Source organism: Scomber scombrus, chromosome 7 (genome assembly GCF_963691925.1).
Source record: "Scomber scombrus chromosome 7, fScoSco1.1, whole genome shotgun sequence".
Taxonomy (NCBI): Eukaryota; Metazoa; Chordata; class Actinopteri; order Scombriformes; family Scombridae; genus Scomber; species Scomber scombrus.
In genome coordinates this window covers 18,575,093-18,593,219 of record NC_084976.1, presented here as the reverse complement: position 1 = coordinate 18,593,219, position 18,127 = coordinate 18,575,093, and the positions used below count along the sequence as shown (strand labels likewise).

The following is an 18,127-nucleotide window of genomic DNA, read 5'->3' as shown; positions in this document are numbered from 1 at the left end:
TCTGTGCTATGTGAACATAAAAACTTTACATTTTTCCTCAAACATGAAAATTCATTCAGGCAAACACAGCTAATAGCCTAAAATACCAGATAGAAACAGAAAAACATTTTGTTATGATGATTTCAAATAAATAAGATGTCCTTCATTTTAAATTAAACATAATTGCTGTTCATATTATATCATACTTGGATTTTCTTTTTAATGCAGTCACACTATATAAATCTGGTTTGTACTAACTATATGCATCATGTTCTGGCTGATTCAGGTGTTTCTGTCTACACCAATGTCTTTTTTGAGAATAGTTTTGGCATAGACATGGCCTTGTGATTCCAATGTTTCTTAAACTCTACAGTCTCATTAAGCTACCTGTTTAAGCTCTATTCAGTGATGGACCCGACCACCATGTTGCCTTGAGTGCTTGGATGCCGGAATAACAAATAAACCGGATCTAAATGTTTACATACAGGACCCTAATAAAAAATCTATTTTACCTGAACCATAATTAGTTATTATTTATCTATTTGATATGCTATTAGTTGTTTTATTAGTTTCCAATCATTCTTTTTTCTCAACCATAAGATGTTAACCCAAGTCTTAACATTTAATTACAGTAAAAATGTATTTAATTTTTGGTGATAAGGGCAATTTTAAGCATAGATGAAAATACTTGTTGACTTAATGTATAATGTATATGTATATAATGTATACAGGAAAATCATATGTAACCTGTTGGAATTTTTAATTTTTAAAAATGTGTGAAGACAAGTGACACATTTATGTTATTAATGCAGTATGAAAAGCATTCACAGCAGTTAAATCTGTGTTAGCAACAAAGTTCTGTATGAAGAAGCAACGAGTAAACTGACTTGTTTATGCACATCCACTCACACAGACTGACTGACTTTCCTTCAGCAACTGTCTCCATGTACGTGGTGAGATATCTCTTTAATTTTAGCTCACCATCATTCACATTAACAGCCTAAAATTACTTCTAGCATTGCCAGGGAAGAAGGTCATAAACATACCTTCACTAATACTTCACTAATACATACATACTATGGCAGACAACCACCCACACACACATCACACACTTAAGGTCTCATTTTGTGAGACATGCTGACGCTCAGATCCGCCAAGGCTGAAGAGGAAAGCTGGCGAGTGCACACACTCACTCAGCCTTGTGATTGTGCTCTCTGCTGAGCTGCACTCAATCAAGATGCCACAGGAGGGCTGGGAGTCAATGGCAGCTACGTGACGAGGGTGTGTGATCGTTATTTGGGTGATGAGCTGAGAGTCCTCAATCAAAACACAGAAACAGAAGAACTGAATTTATTAAACGACTAAAAAGAGACACTCCATACAAAAAATCATACAAAAACATCCGTTTCACCTTATAAACTAACTAAGAGCCTAAACTATAAAGATACTTTTTTTTAGGATCATTTAGTTGTGCATTAAAATTGATCCTCTAAATGTTAGAGATACAGTGTAAAAGTAATTTGCTGTTTTTTTTTTTAGCATTTTTGAACAGGCTCAATCTGCTGGCATGTGGGGGTCAGGCTTCAAAAGACAATTCTGGTGGTTTTGTCTGTTTAAGCCCATTTACCACTAATGACATGTATTTACATTACGAGTAAAACATTTTAAAATAGAACATGGTCAGCAAAAAAGTATTGTAAGTTGCTTTGGACATAAGTGTCCCTTATATAAACGCAATGTTAAAGGCCCTATTTTGTTTTTGTTGTTGTTTTGTTTGTGCGCTTACTGGCTTGAAGTGGGCATGGCTCAGTTGGACAGAGGTGATGTCATTTACTCCAGGGAGCCAATCAGGACTTAGCCTGATTTGAATCAAACTTTTATGACAGTTTATTTACGTTGCTTTAAATTTCAATCAAATCTGATCAAATTAATATAAATGTTATGCAGAAATACTTGACTTTTTATGGGCTTTAAATACACATGATTTGTAGTTAGAGACTTAAACATAATAAACAGTGTGTTATGGTGCTTAAAAGTTGAATGGCTGTTCAAGGTCATCTGCTCATATCACAGCTGTTCCTCCACAGCTGACTCTTTCCTGGGTGATTGAGAGGCAAGAAGAAGGGATGGTGAAGAGCAGAGGAAAGAGATGTGCGTTTTGAGGGCTCGTACTCCAGCATCGTCTCCAAGAGATGAAAAAACTGATGGTGCTCTGTCCCTTGTGACAACAAATACTTCTGAAAACACGGATTAAGAGAGAAACATGTTGTGTAGAGGAGCAGATGCACTTAGCTTGTGGTAAAAAGTTTGCATCTGTCTCAGCTCACCCTTAAAGGCTTGCACTTGGCTTTCACATAACGTCCAGACTTGGAGCACTCGCTCCAGTTGGGACGCCCACAGTAGAAATATTTCTGCTTCCTGTGAGAAACATATTTTATTGGTCAAAGTGTGTTTTTTCATGTCTGTAATTAAGAGTGTACAGGTTTGTGATTACCTGCTCCTTTGAATCATCCTCCGAGGAATTGGTCCCTGTATTCTCTCCATCATAGCAAGATGTTCCCTATTGTCATGAGTCTACAAATCAACACAAGTAAATGCACAAGTGAAAACGATGTAAGCAAGATCAAGATCATCCTACTTTCAACATGCTGTAATTGTACTAGTAAAAAAACACATATGACCTGGTACATTGTGAACCCTTCGTAGTATTCAAACAGGATGCAGCCGATACTCCACACATCACAAGGGTGACTCCAACCCAACTCTGCGGGAGAGGAAGAGAAACCGAATCTTTAACACCAACCAAACAAGACTGACAGCTTCTGGTTACTCTCCAGTCTAAAACAACATCTCTTACCCAGTATGACCTCTGGGGCTCGATAGTGACGTGTAGAGATGATGGTAGAGTGGTATTCATGGTCAAAGGTGGCGCTGCCAAAGTCAACAAGTTGCACTGTGGTGTCATTTAGTCTCCTCTCATTGCACTTCTGAAGGAGGACATATGGAGCACTTAAAAAGTCTCCAAACTTTACCAAATTATTTAATTGGATGATTCAAGTTTATTTCTATTGGGGTCCTTTTTCTAGCCACATGATCAGTATGGTCCTGGGGATAGCAGTGTTTGTTTGTCCCCCTGTGGACCCAACCCTTCAGCCCAGACAGAAGTATCTTAAACAATAGTTGATGGCAAGACAACCTGTACCTGTGGTGACTCCCCAACTATTCATGTAACACCGTCACGAGTCAAAAATTGAATTTAACCAATAGTTTCATTTTTTAACAATACCCTGCAAAGCTTTGTAATTTGTGTTTACTGCTAATTAGCAAATGTTTGCATGATAAACTGAGATGATGACTAAGGTAAACACCATACCTGCACTGCCAGCTGCACTGACATTGTAAGCACGATAGCATTTTGACACTCAAATTCAACTGAAATCCCAGCTGTGCCTAAAGTATAGATCTACAGCACTACGACTGTGGATATATGTCTGTTGTAGATTTGGCCATCACTTCTATTAGATATGATAGAAATGATACTTCCTAAAGTGGTGGCTGAGATCAAGGAACAGAACAACATAGCCTGACTAAGTCAAAGTCTGAAAAGGAAAGAAACATTCAGATTTGCATTGATTATTGATGGTAAAAGAAAACCAGTTATATCAGTAATATCCTGGTTTGCATTAAAAAATGTACACCCACACCCACACAATATGATAAGTACAATAGGTCAAAGTTGAACCAAGAAGGTATGCAAACTGTAAAAAAACATTTATGGTTACCATTTTGCCTTCTTTCTTCTTTTTTTTAGCAATGTCAGTGCATCCACAGATCTCAGCAATTGTTAAATTCTGTCATGAACAACAGGAATTAAAGCCAAAAGTACAATTATAAGACCTGGGTTGAAAATAATAATTCCTATAAAGGGACTGCATGTAGGTGGTTCACTGGTTCTGCTGAAACAAATTCGTATCCAACTGAGCAACCACAAAGCAATCTCCCTGTTCTGTCTGCATTAATCCCTGCTTATTTAACATTCAGATTTTCTTTCACCCCTGAAGGTTTCAGCCTTCATGCCGGCAGGTGTTTCTAACCTTCTCAGTGTTGTACATGAGGGAGTAGTCTGAGTTGACAAAGAGGATGTTTTCTGGCTTCAGGTCGGTGTGCGTCAGCTTGTTGTCATGGAGAACTGCAGTGGAGACAGGGGGAGGGGAAGAGGAGAGAAAGTCGTTATTTAGGTGTATGAGGATCCAGTGAGCCAACGCCCTCGTCTGGTTGAGTTTTCTGTTGGTTAAACAGTTGAATGTGCTGCTAGGTTTGTGGAGGAAAAATTTGTGTGGGTGTTGGTGATTTGTTAATTTTTAAGTGGGGGGATGACCCAGTGGGAGGGTTAACACTAGGACTGGATTATTAGATAAGATTAGCCTAATTCTTGATAATAATAATAATAATAATAATAATAATAATAATAATAATAATAATAATAATAATAATAATAATTATAATAATAATAATAATTATAATTTGGATTTAATAGAACTGCAATTACACTAAATACATATTTTGTGTAGGCCTTTTCTTTTACCAGATGTGGACATTAAGCATTTTAATAATGCTAATTTTTCAAAACACAACTTAGTTTGACCGCATGAACTTTACCTTGAATTGTGTAACAGTAGCATCTAAGCGTGGAGCAGTCAGTAGAGGCTAATTTCTTCAGTCACATTATCTGCTCCTAACAAACTATACCTGTAGTCATGTCACCCCTAAAATACTTAGTTACAGAAGTGGCTCAGTCTGGCGGTGCAGCACAGATGCTATTGAAATATAATATTCTCGCTCTTCTGCACATTGCTACTTGTCATTTTGATTATAAAGGTGACACTACTTATTGACACTGTACTGTACACGTTTTCTCAGTCCTGCACTTCTGTCAGTTTCGTCGTGGATCCATAATATTCTCTAAACTATTATTAAAACTCAATTCTATATTTATATTGTAGCTTATAATCTCTATAGAGTAGATAAGATAAGATAAGATAAGATAAGATAAGATAAGATAAGATAAGATAAGATAAGATAAGATAAGATAAGATAAGATAAGATAAGATAAGATAAGATAAGATAAGATAAGATAAGATATTCTCTTATTAGTTCCACAATGGGAAAATTTACTATATTGCAGCAGCAAAAATGAGCAATTACAAATCTGTTTGCTACTTCAGCACCATGGAGAGTGCCATGGGTTTATCAATACACAGCACAGTTAGGCTAATGATATTTCACAGACATGTTCTGGACGAAATTAATTGATTGTTGGTATGATTGTTATGTTTTTTATTATTTTATTTATTATTTTATTCATGGAATTGATTTGTTGTTTTAGTCACCAATAGTTGTTTGGTTAATCAATAGTGAATATAAGTGATGGTGAGTCGAAAGAAAGTCATAGTTGCAATCCTAGTTGTCTTTCACTTTAATTTGGTATGGGAATTTAAATCAAGGACCCTTACATCATCTTTAGTTTTTAATTCACCCTAAATATCTGGCTTGTTTGCTGCAGCATCAGTGGCACGGTGGTGGATAATATGCTTAGTGTCATCATTGACATTGAAGTACTGGAGAAAAGGCAAGGTGGTACAGTTAACTGCGATGCACACTCGACTCACAGCTGACAGCGTTGCAGATCTGGTTGGCCATGTGTCGGATGTGGTTAATGGGATAAGGTAGGAAGTTGTTTGCTTTCAGAAAGTCAAAGGTGCTGAGAGACAGCAGCTCAAAGGAGATGCACATGTGGCCGTAGTAGTTAAACCAGTCGAGCATCTGCACACAGTGACTGATGGGGAGAAAAAAGGGGAAAGAAACAAAGATTGAATGTACAGTATGAGACAGAAAAAACAGACACCTCACCCGGAGTAAAACCAAAATAACAAACTACCCACTGTTTGTTGTTTGGATCTTTTTCACTGATCTTCTTCAGCACATTGATTTCCAGTTTGGCTGCTTCTCTGTATTTCTCCAAATTCTTAATGATCTTCAGAGCTGTTTGGCTTCCCCCTCTGCATATTAAAATACTGTATTTAAATTAAATAATAAACACTATACATGATGTATATTGGAACTTTCATTATTACATGAATAACTGTACCTTTTGTGGTCCAAGCATTGAACCACCTTCCCAAAAGTCCCCTCACCTAAAGTGTCGAGTATCTCATCTGTAAAACAGATTGAAGTTAACCTGGATGTTGATGCCTGAGCATTTGCAGAAGGCTTCCAGCTCTTCCAACTGAACTGATACCTACATCTGTCTTCGAGGATGTCCCCACTCTTGTAGATCAGGTGGCCATTTTCAGTGTCTCTCTTACTGTCATCTGCAGCCTGACCATTGCCCTGCTGAAAACAAAGTCAACTAAGTGTGTGACAGAGGGAGCTAAAGAAGAAAAACCAGGGCTAGGATCAATAAGCTTGTGTCCCTTTTCTCGCTGAGTAACATCTAACCCTTCAACCTTAAAGGGCAAAGGTCACCCGCTGGACTTACCCCTGCCTAAGGCTGTTACATTATATGTTTACATGCATATACAGACCATGGGAGAGTGGTCTCAGACTGTAAATGCAAAAAATCTGAACCATTATCCCACTTGACAGAAATCAAGTTCAGGTATAAAACTCCACTCTGTCTTCATACAACCATGATAGAATTCCTGAAGAGTGTGAGCTTATACATTAAGGTTGACCTGGACTCGTTCAAAAGGAGGTTAATAAGAAATGTCAAATGACTTCTGGCCTCTTTGGAGGAGCTGAGGCTCTATTTCCATCCACATTCTGAGACTGTTATTAATATCAGAAGCCCAGCATGTGCTGAAGAGACACTTACTGCAGGACAGGGGCCACAAAATAGACTGTGCACAAAACCAAACACTGACATAAATAAACATGCACAGTCTGCATGTGTGTTTGTTGTTAGAGGAATGTGGAGCTTGAAGTGTACAATGATAAGAAATCATGCAACCACATAGTGCAGATGATTTTAGGTAAATTGTCAACCATGATGGAGAGGTGACAGTTATTAGTACAGAGAAATAGTGGAAAAAAACATGCAGAATGCATGCATAGAAAATGTAGATACTCACAGACAAGCAGAGGCATATACAGTCCAGAAAACCCTTAAACAGAGAATATAGCTCTGTCTTTCCCATTATGCAAGCCTCTCAGAGTAGAGATGTGCTTAAGTGGTAGAGAAGAGGATGGAGGGAGGTCGTAGCAGGTGAAGTAACAAGAAGAAGAAGAAGCGGAAACTACCAGGAGTTGAAGAGAAAAGGCACACAGGACGGGACAATACAATATAAAGCAACAACACAGAGAAACAAGAGGACATGGACTTGTGACAAAGTAAAAAATAGCCTGCGGTGTTGTCAGCAGGAAACCAAAAGCAAAGACAGAAACACAAGTAAAAAGCGACACAGTCTGAAAAAAGTACCTTAAGAGGAATGAAGAAAACACCAGAAAAAGTGAACAAGACAGCTTAGGTCGAAGATAGAAACACAAAGTGAAGGACAGAAATGAGACGAAAAGAGGAAGAGGACAAATAGAGAGACACAGCGAGCGAGCTGAGACAGACGCTAATAATAAACTTTGGTCACAGCCCCCTGAGAACGTCTTGAGAGTAGAATCAAGATGTGGTCAGGGGGAGCAAAAGAGGGTGAGAAGAGTTGGAGGAGGAGGGGGAGAGAGATCTGGTTTCACTCAACTTACTTACTCTCCTCCTTGCACCTCCTTAACCCCTGCAATATGTTTTGCCACACCTGTCCTGCACTGTATAGCATAGATACCCCTTCAATATACAGCATGCACTTTCTTTATAGAAATAATTGACAGAGATCATATAAAATGTTTATTTTTTTTAGTTCTCTCAAAGAAAAACAGTCATGAGGTCATTAAAAATATAAAAAATATATAACAATAAAATCTGTTAAAATATTCATTTGAAATGCCATATAATTGATACAACCTGTGCTAAATGGACCAATGATGCAAAACCATGCTTTTGGAAAGTTTATGACATAAAAACAACAGGTAAAACATTTTAAAATATGAAATAATTTTAAACATGTCAACAAGACACACCAACAGCAAATGTTAGTTACAAAACATATTACAATTTATATTTACGACTAATTCATTTGTATTACACTGTTTGAATTAAACTCTCCCTTTAAAGTGAACACAAGAAACCAAATAATCTTCTTTTCTGACTGAACGATAATGTTTGTTTAGGTGATTTATGGGAACCTTTGTGACTGTGTACATGTCACAAAGCCAGATCTCCCTCTTCCCAGTTCGGTCCAGGAAGTATCAAGATGTCCCCATAAGGCTGGTCCTGCTCCGCACGCACCTTCCTGGATGATAACGTCACTACACACAAGACACACACACACAAACATGCAAGATTTAAAAACCCACATGCTTAAAATCAAACAATTTGATTAATTGAGTTGGGTTTGGTTGCATGAACATCTATAAAATATAAAAATATTAAAATAAGCTCATATTAAAATTGGGTACATTTTATATATATATATATTTATATAATTGTATTATTTTTCTTTGAACTATTGTACATTATCCTCTGTTGTGTTGTTAGTTGCAGTGTGGCAGATGTCAACAGTATCATCCAGCTTCTGCCCTCCTCATTATAAAAGCTTCCACTGGTGACATCGTTGGTATTTTCAAAGCCCTTACTCAGACTTTTTCTAAACTGAAAGTCAGATCTCATAACTCACCAAACACATATTTATTAAAGGCGCTGATGCTGCAACATTAACACAATTCCAACAACCAATAACGGGATGATTTGATGACTGAAATTGATGCCCTCACCCAGAAGCGTGTGAAAAATGTTGCTGACAGCTCTGCGGTCAGCGTCTGGCGGCAGAAGAGACTGAAAAACCACAGGTGCCACTTCGTGCTCAGGCAACACCGGCATCAACCTAGACACACGCACAACAAGCACGTATTTCTGTTTCCAAATGCAAAGATGACATAAAAACAAACTCAAGATGTCTGAGTTTCTCAGATTTCAGGTCAGATGCCGTCATTACCCAAGAGACTCTGCTGACGCTCTACTCGGCATGTCCTCCATCACCTCTGGGATGTCCTGCAGTGTGGACCTGGATACAGTGGACCTGCCAACACACACACATGCTTGTAAACATGACTGAACTCATATAGTCACTCCTATCTATCTTCGTTACTTACCCTTCTCTCTCTGATGGGTACTTGGGGGAGATCTCTTGAGACGCCTCTCTTTGGTCGGAGCCCTCCAGAGGCAGTGAATCATGGCCTTAACAAACACACACACACACACATTTTGGTTCCGCAGATGTTTGAAGACACTGCATTTGCTTATATTCATTCCCTGGAGGCTTGCCCTAACCCTTAACCAAAAGTGAAACATGCTTAACCTCCACCCTTGACCTGAGCCGCCCTCCTGTTAAGGCACAAATCACCGATGCTCGTGCTGTGGACAACAGTCTCACGCCTCGGTTAAACACAAACAAGCTGTCCCCAGTCCGCTGATTTCAATCCAAAATGTGGCATTAGTTGTGAAATTTGTTGATGTATTGGTGCAATTTTTTCACAAGGTTTACCTGAAATACAAAACATCTCTGATTCTGACACATCTCTGGGGACCTGTGGTAACACACAGACACAGATATTATTCATCTTGTGACATTTCTCATCGTCTCCCGGTATAAAATATTCCCAAATTCTTCCCCACCTCCTTGGGGCTGAGCTGACGTCTCTCCTCTCTTTCAGCCATCTCATCCATCTTAGCCGTCTCAGCCATATCAACCATCTCAACCATCTCCGCCTCTTTTTCTTTCTCAGAGTCGGTTGACTCAGGTCCTCTCTCCCCGACCTGCAGGTCCGAGCCAGAGAGAGGCGAGATAGTCGCAGCCTGTCTCCATAGAAACATCACCTCTTCAGGCAAGCCTGCAGGGGGAAAAAATAGATTTGTGGTTTATTTTTGAAAAGGTTGCTTTAGTCACGTCCTTTAAAATAGCAGTTAGATGATCTGAAGATGAGTATGAGAAGTCTGAGGGAAAAAAGAATTGAAATGATGTGTGTTTCACTTCACATACATAAATTATTACAACAACTTAGAGGCATCAATAAATTAAATGGTTGTAATTTAGAGAAACACTAGTGTGAAATGTAGATGGTCTCATTGGTTTTTATTATAATCATGGGCATAATTAAGGGAATGGTAACCACTGTATATAACCTATATTGCCTAGTTTAAATCACATACTGATATCTGGACTGACTGGTGGACACATTTCATCTACCAATCTGATAATAGATACTTCTTGAAGAGCAAGTAAATTAAAACACAAATAGTTATTAGTTTGGTCTTTAAATATGTATTTGCTCTTTACTTCAACCCTAAACGTACAGATACTAATCTAAGATGTGTAATATGTGTGGTTCTGTCTAAGCCCCAGCACACCCACTGCACACCCACACAGGTGTTTTTACTTAAGTTTACTGATAAGACGTTTTCTTTGACAGCTTGGCTGACGTTTCCCTCACACTCCTATTAGCTTTGTTGCACCTGTTATTGTAGGCCCTATTCACATTAACAATGGCTCTGTTCTATTCAAGTGTCCCAGTACACCATGCCAGTGTAACAGTGAGCCAGCATGCACAGTACCAGGACTCTGACACTGAAGGAGGTGAAAATAATTCAGCAATGGTTCATTTGAATTTTTACACCAGTGCTTTATCATGTCAAAATGTCTTCTGTGAAAAAGGCCTGTTGCTATTACTACTCCCTGCATAACAGGCACTCAATAGTTTAGTTAATAGTGGGCTGTAAAGTGAGATTTCAGAAACTTACAAATCATCATCATTTTGCATCATCACTGTCAGCTGTGGAGTCAAAAATTGTTCATTTTTGCAACTGCAAAATGTGGTGAACTGCATTGTGGAATTGTTAGCACTATACTGTTATTGAAGGCACTATGAAATTGATATATTTACACACAGTTCAGTCAGATAAATGGTGGAGGGTCAATATACAGTAGTGCAATATAAAGTAAATAAGGAGAGTTTGGTGACATTACGTAATTCTCAGCACAGCTTCATCCAGCTTCAACCTGACTATATCTCTGATCAGTGACTGAAAGCTTTTAGCTGGTGTTTGATTGTGCATTATTGTATTTTTACAGGTGTTTCACTGACAGGTGCAGGGGTTGCGGAGAAGCTCAGCAGCAGGGAGCCTCCTGTGAGAAGCCGGCAGGGGGCAGAGGGGACGCATGGTCTGAGTCAGAGGGTTGTCGATCTGCTGCTGCAGCACATCCTCGGGGATCTGTGTCTCTGGGTCGAAGAAGATCAGCTGCCTCTTCCTCCCACCCCTCCTCGCCGTCACCTCTGGTAAAGGCACATCCTGAGGATTGGGGGGATGAGCAAGTAAATTTACCACAGGTTTCCTCCAGCCTGTCAAATGTATTCTAGTATTATTTTGTGATGAGGTCCCTTTATAAAGGGGTTTATAAGTTGTAACTAATGGCTAATGACCCGCTTGGGAAGCCACTGTCCACTGATGTCCATATATATATATATTTATTTATTTATTTATGCTTATAGATCATTTAAAAGACACTAACAAGAATAATTCTGTGAAAAATCCCATTAGCTGGTGTTTATCATTAACATTAGTAAAAAATAATAACATTAAAGTCATTAGTTACAAGTTATAACCCCTTTAAACAAACAAGCAGAGAGAGAGAGAATGGGTGAGTGAGTGAGTGAGTGAGTGAGTGATTGAGTGAGTGAGAGAATGAGAGAGAGAGAGAGAGAGAGAGAGAGAGGGGGGGGGGGGGCTCTAATGGAGTTTGTGATTCTCTGACATGAGCTGTAATCATTCAGCTACCAAAATGAGCTTCCTGAAGTGTCTCTCAAACACAAAAGCTGGCACCTCTAACTCCAGACTTCTTTCGATGCGTTCCTCTGCTAAAGATGGTGGTGAGGGAAGAGGGGGAACAGGTATGGGGGTAAGCTGGTCCTCTGGTGGTCCGGGCTTCTCCACGGACAGTTGTGGCTCTTCCTGAGGCAACAAAATAGCATCTTCACTAGAGAGAGTGGTGGGCTGTAACCTGACACAGGTACAACACTTGCTTTTGTTTTAAATTGACCTTTTGACAACTTGACGAAAGTTAATTTTTTTAACAACTTAACAATTACAAAAGGAGATTTGATGGATTTTCTAAAAACCTGTTATTCATTTTCATTTAGCATTTATAACTTTAATAATAGAAGCTTATTAGGAAGTGAGAATCTGCAGTCTTTATTAACATGAATTTAATTTGTGATCCATGTGTTATGCTGGAAGACGATAAACACTAAAAAAAAATGATTTTTCACAACCGAGCAACACATAAGCTACAATTAATAATGACTTATAGCTTATTTATAAACATTAGTAAAAAATAATAACATTAAAGTCATTAGTTACAAGTTATAACCCCTTTAAACAAACAAGCAGAGAGAGAGAGGGAGTGAGAGTGAGAGTGAGAGAGAGTGAGTGTGAGAGAGAGAGAGAGAGAGAGAAAAAGAAAGAGAAAGAGAAAGAGAAAGAGAAAGAGAAAGAGAAAGAGAAAGAGAAAGAGAAAGAGAAAGAGAAAGAGAAAGAGCGAGAGAGAGAGGGTTTGACATGGAACAAAAGTCGTTGGCTCTAATGGAGTTTGTGATTCTCTGACATGAGCTGTAATCATTCAGCTACCAAAATGAGCTTCCTGAAGTTTGTCTCGAAAACACAAAAGTTGGCACCTCTAACTCCAGACTTCTTTCGATGCGTTCCTCTGCTAAAGATGGTGGTGAGGGAAGAGAGGGTACAGGGACGGGGCTGAGCTGGTCCTCCGGTGGTCCGGGCTTCTCCACGGACAGTCGTGGTTCTTCCTGAGGCAACACAGTGGCATCTTCACTGGAGGGAGTGGTGGGCTGTAACCTGACACAGGTAGAAACACACAGTCAGTGTGGATCAGTGTGCGCTTGTGCTGATGTGTCAGCATGCATGAGTCTGAATAATTTACTCAAGAGTGGATCCTGCAAGCTCCCTCTGTCCTCTTTCCTTGTCTGTCTCCGTCATTTCTTCTCTTGCTGTCTCCAAATCTGTTGGAAAATGTTAAAAAGAAGAAAAAACACAACACGATAATGTCTTATTATTTCCTTTATCCATAAAATCCCTGTTATCTTATAGAAGAAATGGGGCCTTAGTGTTCCCTCTCACCTTCTGGGAAGTCATCCGTTTGGGCCATAAGGAAGTCAATAGTATCTGGATGATGATCAGCTAGCTCTGCACCTTCAAACTAGCATCAAGAAGACAGAGAGAAAGGAGAAGATGGATGGGATTGAAGACAAACGTGTCTTTATATGTGCTTCTTTTGAGATCTGTACCTCTGCAGTCGGGATGACAACAGGCTCTGTCTCTCTCAGGGTGATGCTGTCTGGAGATGCAGTTATGGCTGTTGAAAAAAGAAAAAAAAGAAGAATGGATGACATTAATGAAATGACTCTCCTGCTGACTATTTTAAGCCAGCAGGAGATGACACGGCTCGTCAAGCAACAATTACAGTGCTCTGTAATGCTGAGTGAAATCCAGCTATACAACACTTCCCGACACTACAGCATCATCTTGGACCAATTAGGAGGTTGTTTTTGAAGGCAGTCAGCTCTGCACCGTTTCTGCTCTGACCTGACCTAACCTGTCTATCTCTGCTCTGTGCTGCTCTGTATTTCTGCCTGGATTCACACAAACGGAGCGCTGTCTTTCTCAGTGACCTGTTGGCACTTCTGCTCGTATCACTGCACACAGCCTGACATACTGTACGTCTCTGGGCATGTTGTAATTAGGCTCCATCTTTATGTGAAGCTGCACAGCTTTAATTATATGTGATAATCACATAGTGTGAAGGGCCAGCATTCAGCATATTTTCTGTCACTGGAATGCAAATTCTTTAGTCTGCAAATCATTTGGATGTGCATTTACTTAATATAGTCTCCCTATTATGGTCTTATTGTGGAATTGTGTCATTAGTTCAAAATATGTCATATTTGTTAGGTTATAATAATATAATGTCAACTATTTCTATTTTCAAATGATTTTGATGGACATTTTATGACATTCAGTCATTTTTCTGACCGTTAATCATGTAACTGAGTCATCATTTCAAGAATTTCTTTTCTATCTTTTCATTTAGAGCACATCTTGTTTTCTGCTGCTGCAGTGACCCACTGCCCTGAAGACATCATTATTTTGATGCCATCATATGAAGTCATCCTACCGCTCTCTAGTGCAGCAGCAGCAGCAGCAGCAGCAACAGCAGCAGCAGCAGCAGCAGCAGCAGCAGCAGCAGCAGCAGCAGCAGCGGTGGTCGGAGGGGTCAGTTCAGAGAGTTCAGGAGACGCTTCTCGCAGATATTTCCCTCCCATCTGAGAGACAAAGAACATCCCAGAGGATATTTATTTATTATAGGAGTGATTACAAGTCAGTGCAAAGCTTCAATTGATAATGTTAAAAACTACAAACCAGGCCAAAAATCTTTGTGTATTCATGAACTCAGACCTGAATTTTAACACACACATTAAGACACATCAAGGATTATTGAGACTTATGTCTCAGCAGGATTTGGAAAAACGTTCTGCTTTTAAATTCAGTCGACTCGACGACTATAACGGTGTTTTCACAGGTTCCAAAGAAATCTGTTGCTGTTGCTTTATAAAGCACTGCATGGTTTAAGGTAAAAATATATTTCTGAACTCGTTATGAAAGATATGTTATGAATCATCCGGACCTGTCAGGTGGTATGGGACAGGTCTGCTTTCTGTCCCCAGTCAAAACTAAACATAGATAAGTTCAGTTGGACAAACTCCCAGAAAGCTGCAGGTCTGCTGCAACTCTGAGTTCTTTTAAATCGAGACTGAAGACTTTTCTGTTTGCCATTGCCTTTTCATTATCATCAAATTTGAGGCTTTTGATTAATATCTTAACCTGCACTGTAACTTTTACTCTCCGGTTCTTGAGCTTCAATTTGAGCTTATTTGTATTTTCAATTGATCACTTTTTAAATTTAAACTATAAAATATTTTTTGGATTACCTTGTTGTTAAATGTGATAAATAAACATTTCATTTCAGTACATTTGGTACTACTATCTTTACCTTCATTTGCAGATTTCTGCTTATGTTCAGTTTTTTTCTTTCTTTGTCATATTGATACCTTTATCGGTGCAGTGGGACTAGGTATGATGTCCTGCATGTACATCACTCCGAATAAGGGGTCTATAGCTCCTTCTGCCTCCTCCAGGACAGACGGAGCATCCGGCAAGAGCAGAGTTTGTCTAAGAGACAACAACAGGTCCAGCAACATGGAGCAGGCATTATTTTTTGTTTGTAAATGCAGGAAAATGTTCTGGATGAGGAGCACCTGGACTCACTTGCTGTAGTCATCCATATCAATTTTTTGGCCAGTCCTCTGTTTCAGCAGCTGGCCAATAGTGGACTGAAGTTCCTCTGGGAGGACACAGAAGGTTGACATTAGATAACACAGAGAAGCAGCACTCTTGTCTCAGCAAGTATCTCTCTCTCTCTCCTCTGACCAGTTAATGATTTCTTACCCAGGAGAATAGCACACTGACGGTGGTACACAACAATGATGCCATACTGGAGCTGGGAGGAGAGGTAGAGGGAGAAGCGAGGTCGCGGGAGACCCGGCGCAGGTGGTGGGACCTGCTCCAGCACGTAGTCCAGGATGTCATCACTGCACGGAAATTCGTTTTGCATTAACCTGGGCCGCTTAGAATTCAGCCAGATAAAGTAAATATGTGAAAATGACGCCTCACCAGGTGCTTATAACATTGACTTTTAGGATATCCCGGCGAGGAATTCTGATGCCTTTTGTAGCAACAAGCCTGAAATGGTTCAAAACACAATCTTGTCTCATGTTTTTATTCATTAGGATAAAAAGAAAAAGAAAAAGAAGGATTACGTAACCTACCATCTCTCAGCCTATCCTGGCAACTATAACTGTTTTCTAGTTACTTTTAACTGTAAGTTATTGTGAACTCTAACTCACTGTTTTATAACTGGAGACATTATGCTTTCTAATTATAACTGAGCAGAGATCCAACAGGAAGCTTTTTTTTAAAAACACATCTAGTAATTCTGGTAATGACCCTCCATTGATTGACAATTGAAAATGCCTGCAGTAGCAACATTATAACATGATGACATCAGGGTAAACCACATTGATTTTACAGTCTGATGGTTGGTCATCACACTGCCTTCCAAACAGGTTGAACGGTCTTGAACATTTTATGAACAAGCACTGAAGCACCATTTTTACTTCACATTGTAATCACTTTTCACTTGTGCTTTAAAAACAACACTGACTAAAAAGAGCCATTTCAGGAAAAAAAAAACATATGGGTAAAACATATCACCAAATCTTTTGAGACATTGCTTTGAACTTGGTGAAGGTTTAATTAATATTAAAATAATTTATTCGTTCCTCAAGATGCAATTAGAGGCAAGCAAACAAATGTACAAATCTAGAGTATATAACAAAACTGTGTACAACCCTGTGCAATATCACTGAAATGTTAAATGATTCACAATTGTATCAACTTACAATAATTATAGTATTGTAGGGTTGAATGTGGGGTATCTGATCTTACAGTATTTATAATTAAAAACAAACAGGTTACATAGATTATACTGAACATAGAGGCCTCAAAGGTCGACAGCTGTGACCACTGAAACAAAAAATGAGACTTAACATTTTAGTGATATTGACAAGGTGTCACTGTATAATGTACAACTCATTTACACATATAAACACAATCTAAAAATACTAATCTGTGTCTGGCCAGTAATATCAAACACCACAAAGACACATATGTAAAAGGTGAGTGTACTTTATCAGTCTATACACAAGTTTGATTATTTGATTAAAGAAACACATCAAAGAATGAAGAGTCTTTGTTGTAAAGGCACATGTTCAACAAACCTTAATGTGCATTTCTTTTTTGACTTGATGTGACCTTTTACCTTCAGCTCATGTTCAAAACTGTTATCTTTGATCAGCAGCACTTCAAGAGCACAGACTTGATGTTTTGGTTACTGCGTTTATATTAACAGACTTCTGTGAGCTTTTCCTCTCAGCACCTGTTCTCACAGCTTTTTTAAAATGTAAATAAACGGTCCAGTGTCTGCACCAAAATGGCGCAAAATCTGCGGGAAAAAATTCAATATATGAAAGATTTACAAAGGGGAAAAATGTGAGTCAATTGTACAAGCTGGACATTTTCCCCCTAAAATATGTACTGCCTTACTTCCCCACTGGGTAATGTTATGCTTTTCTGTTCACTTCTTCACTGCTTTTTCTGTGCACAATTCTACCAGAGATAAATTTAAACTCTATTTAAGCTCCAATTTGCTATCTGTAAAGTCGCTTCACTATGATGACACGTAAGTAACATTTAGAGACATTTATAACTCACCAGATTGTAGAAAAACATCCCGTGTGGCGCCTCAACACTGTGGGGTAATAAAACATCTTCAGCAAATATTTAGGTAAATGAGCAGAAAAGTAAAGGCGACACTTTCTGCAACAGTGTGATGGAGACTGAAGTGAAGTCAGAGCAGCTTTGATGGTTGTGATATTTATTGTTTTACTGGTCAGTGATTGGTCAATTCCAGGTAGCAACTGAGACTTTTTCTCCCGTTAGCTCCAAGTTACAACGTAATACCCTGAATGTGATTTAAGAGACTGGAAAGAAATCGATTTAAATCATTTGTTGATAATTGTTGCTGACCAATTAGAGCTTTAGAAAGTAAGGATCCAAGTAATTTGTGTAAACTGTAAATCACTTCTGAGACAAATGAGATTTAAACAGTGACAGCATGTCACAGAAAACATCTGAATTAGGATACAAGCTATATGGTCACTTTCAGCATTAAATATTGTATCAGTATGTTGGTGAAACGTTTTCATAATTCAATAATGCATTTGTTAATGTGGCCTTTTCAAACACACACACACACACGCGCTGTCACTCTCTAGTCCGCGCTCTTGCTCGTTCACTCCA

The 18,127-nt window shown here is 38.9% G+C and overlaps 2 protein-coding genes across 2 annotated transcripts; both read right to left on the bottom strand.

The window, feature by feature from the left end:
- Nucleotides 1–1,314: 1,314 nt before the first annotated feature.
- clk2b (CDC-like kinase 2b) lies at nt 1,315–7,175 on the bottom strand. Its single transcript, XM_062422411.1, has 11 exons — nt 7,110–7,175; nt 6,282–6,372; nt 6,128–6,194; nt 5,922–6,038; nt 5,649–5,815; nt 4,074–4,168; nt 2,837–2,966; nt 2,661–2,743; nt 2,474–2,553; nt 2,307–2,397; nt 1,315–2,216 (listed from the first exon to the last, which is right to left on the bottom strand). The coding sequence occupies exons 1-11, from the start codon at nt 7,173–7,175 to the stop codon at nt 2,034–2,036; spliced, it is 1,170 nt and encodes a 389-aa protein (XP_062278395.1). The 3' UTR covers nt 1,315–2,033.
- Nucleotides 7,176–8,287: 1,112 nt separating this feature from the next.
- On the bottom strand, nt 8,288–17,595 carry LOC133983893 (meiotic recombination protein REC8 homolog). The gene is made up of 20 exons (XM_062423109.1): nt 17,540–17,595; nt 15,881–15,949; nt 15,656–15,798; nt 15,476–15,551; nt 15,259–15,379; nt 14,410–14,472; nt 13,822–13,912; nt 13,438–13,505; nt 13,271–13,349; nt 13,074–13,152; nt 12,811–12,988; nt 11,915–12,130; nt 11,224–11,428; nt 9,833–9,972; nt 9,758–9,799; nt 9,627–9,669; nt 9,235–9,319; nt 9,078–9,161; nt 8,857–8,966; nt 8,288–8,391 (listed from the first exon to the last, which is right to left on the bottom strand). The coding sequence occupies exons 1-20, from the start codon at nt 17,593–17,595 to the stop codon at nt 8,288–8,290; spliced, it is 2,052 nt and encodes a 683-aa protein (XP_062279093.1).
- Nucleotides 17,596–18,127: the final 532 nt, after the last annotated feature.

Bases quoted from the DNA above. Each gene is read 5' to 3' on its own strand.
- clk2b (XM_062422411.1), bottom strand. From the start codon at position 7,175: ATGGGAAAGACAGAGCTATATTCTCTGTTTAAGGGTTTTCTGGACTGT. The intron at 2,967-4,073 runs GTTAGAAACACC...GTCCTCCTTCAG, and splicing joins TCATGTACAACACTGAGAAG to AAGTGCAATGAGAGGAGACT. The intron at 2,554-2,660 runs GTCATATGTGTT...GTTGATTTGTAG, and splicing joins AAGGGTTCACAATGTACCAG to ACTCATGACAATAGGGAACA.
- LOC133983893 (XM_062423109.1), bottom strand. From the start codon at position 17,595: ATGTTTTATTACCCCACAGTGTTGAGGCGCCACACGGGATGTTTTTCT. The intron at 13,913-14,409 runs GCTGCTGCTGCT...AAAGCTGTGCAG, and splicing joins AACTGACCCCTCCGACCACC to CTTCACATAAAGATGGAGCC. The intron at 8,967-9,077 runs GTAATGACGGCA...GCGTGTGTCTAG, and splicing joins GCGTCAGCAGAGTCTCTTGG to GTTGATGCCGGTGTTGCCTG.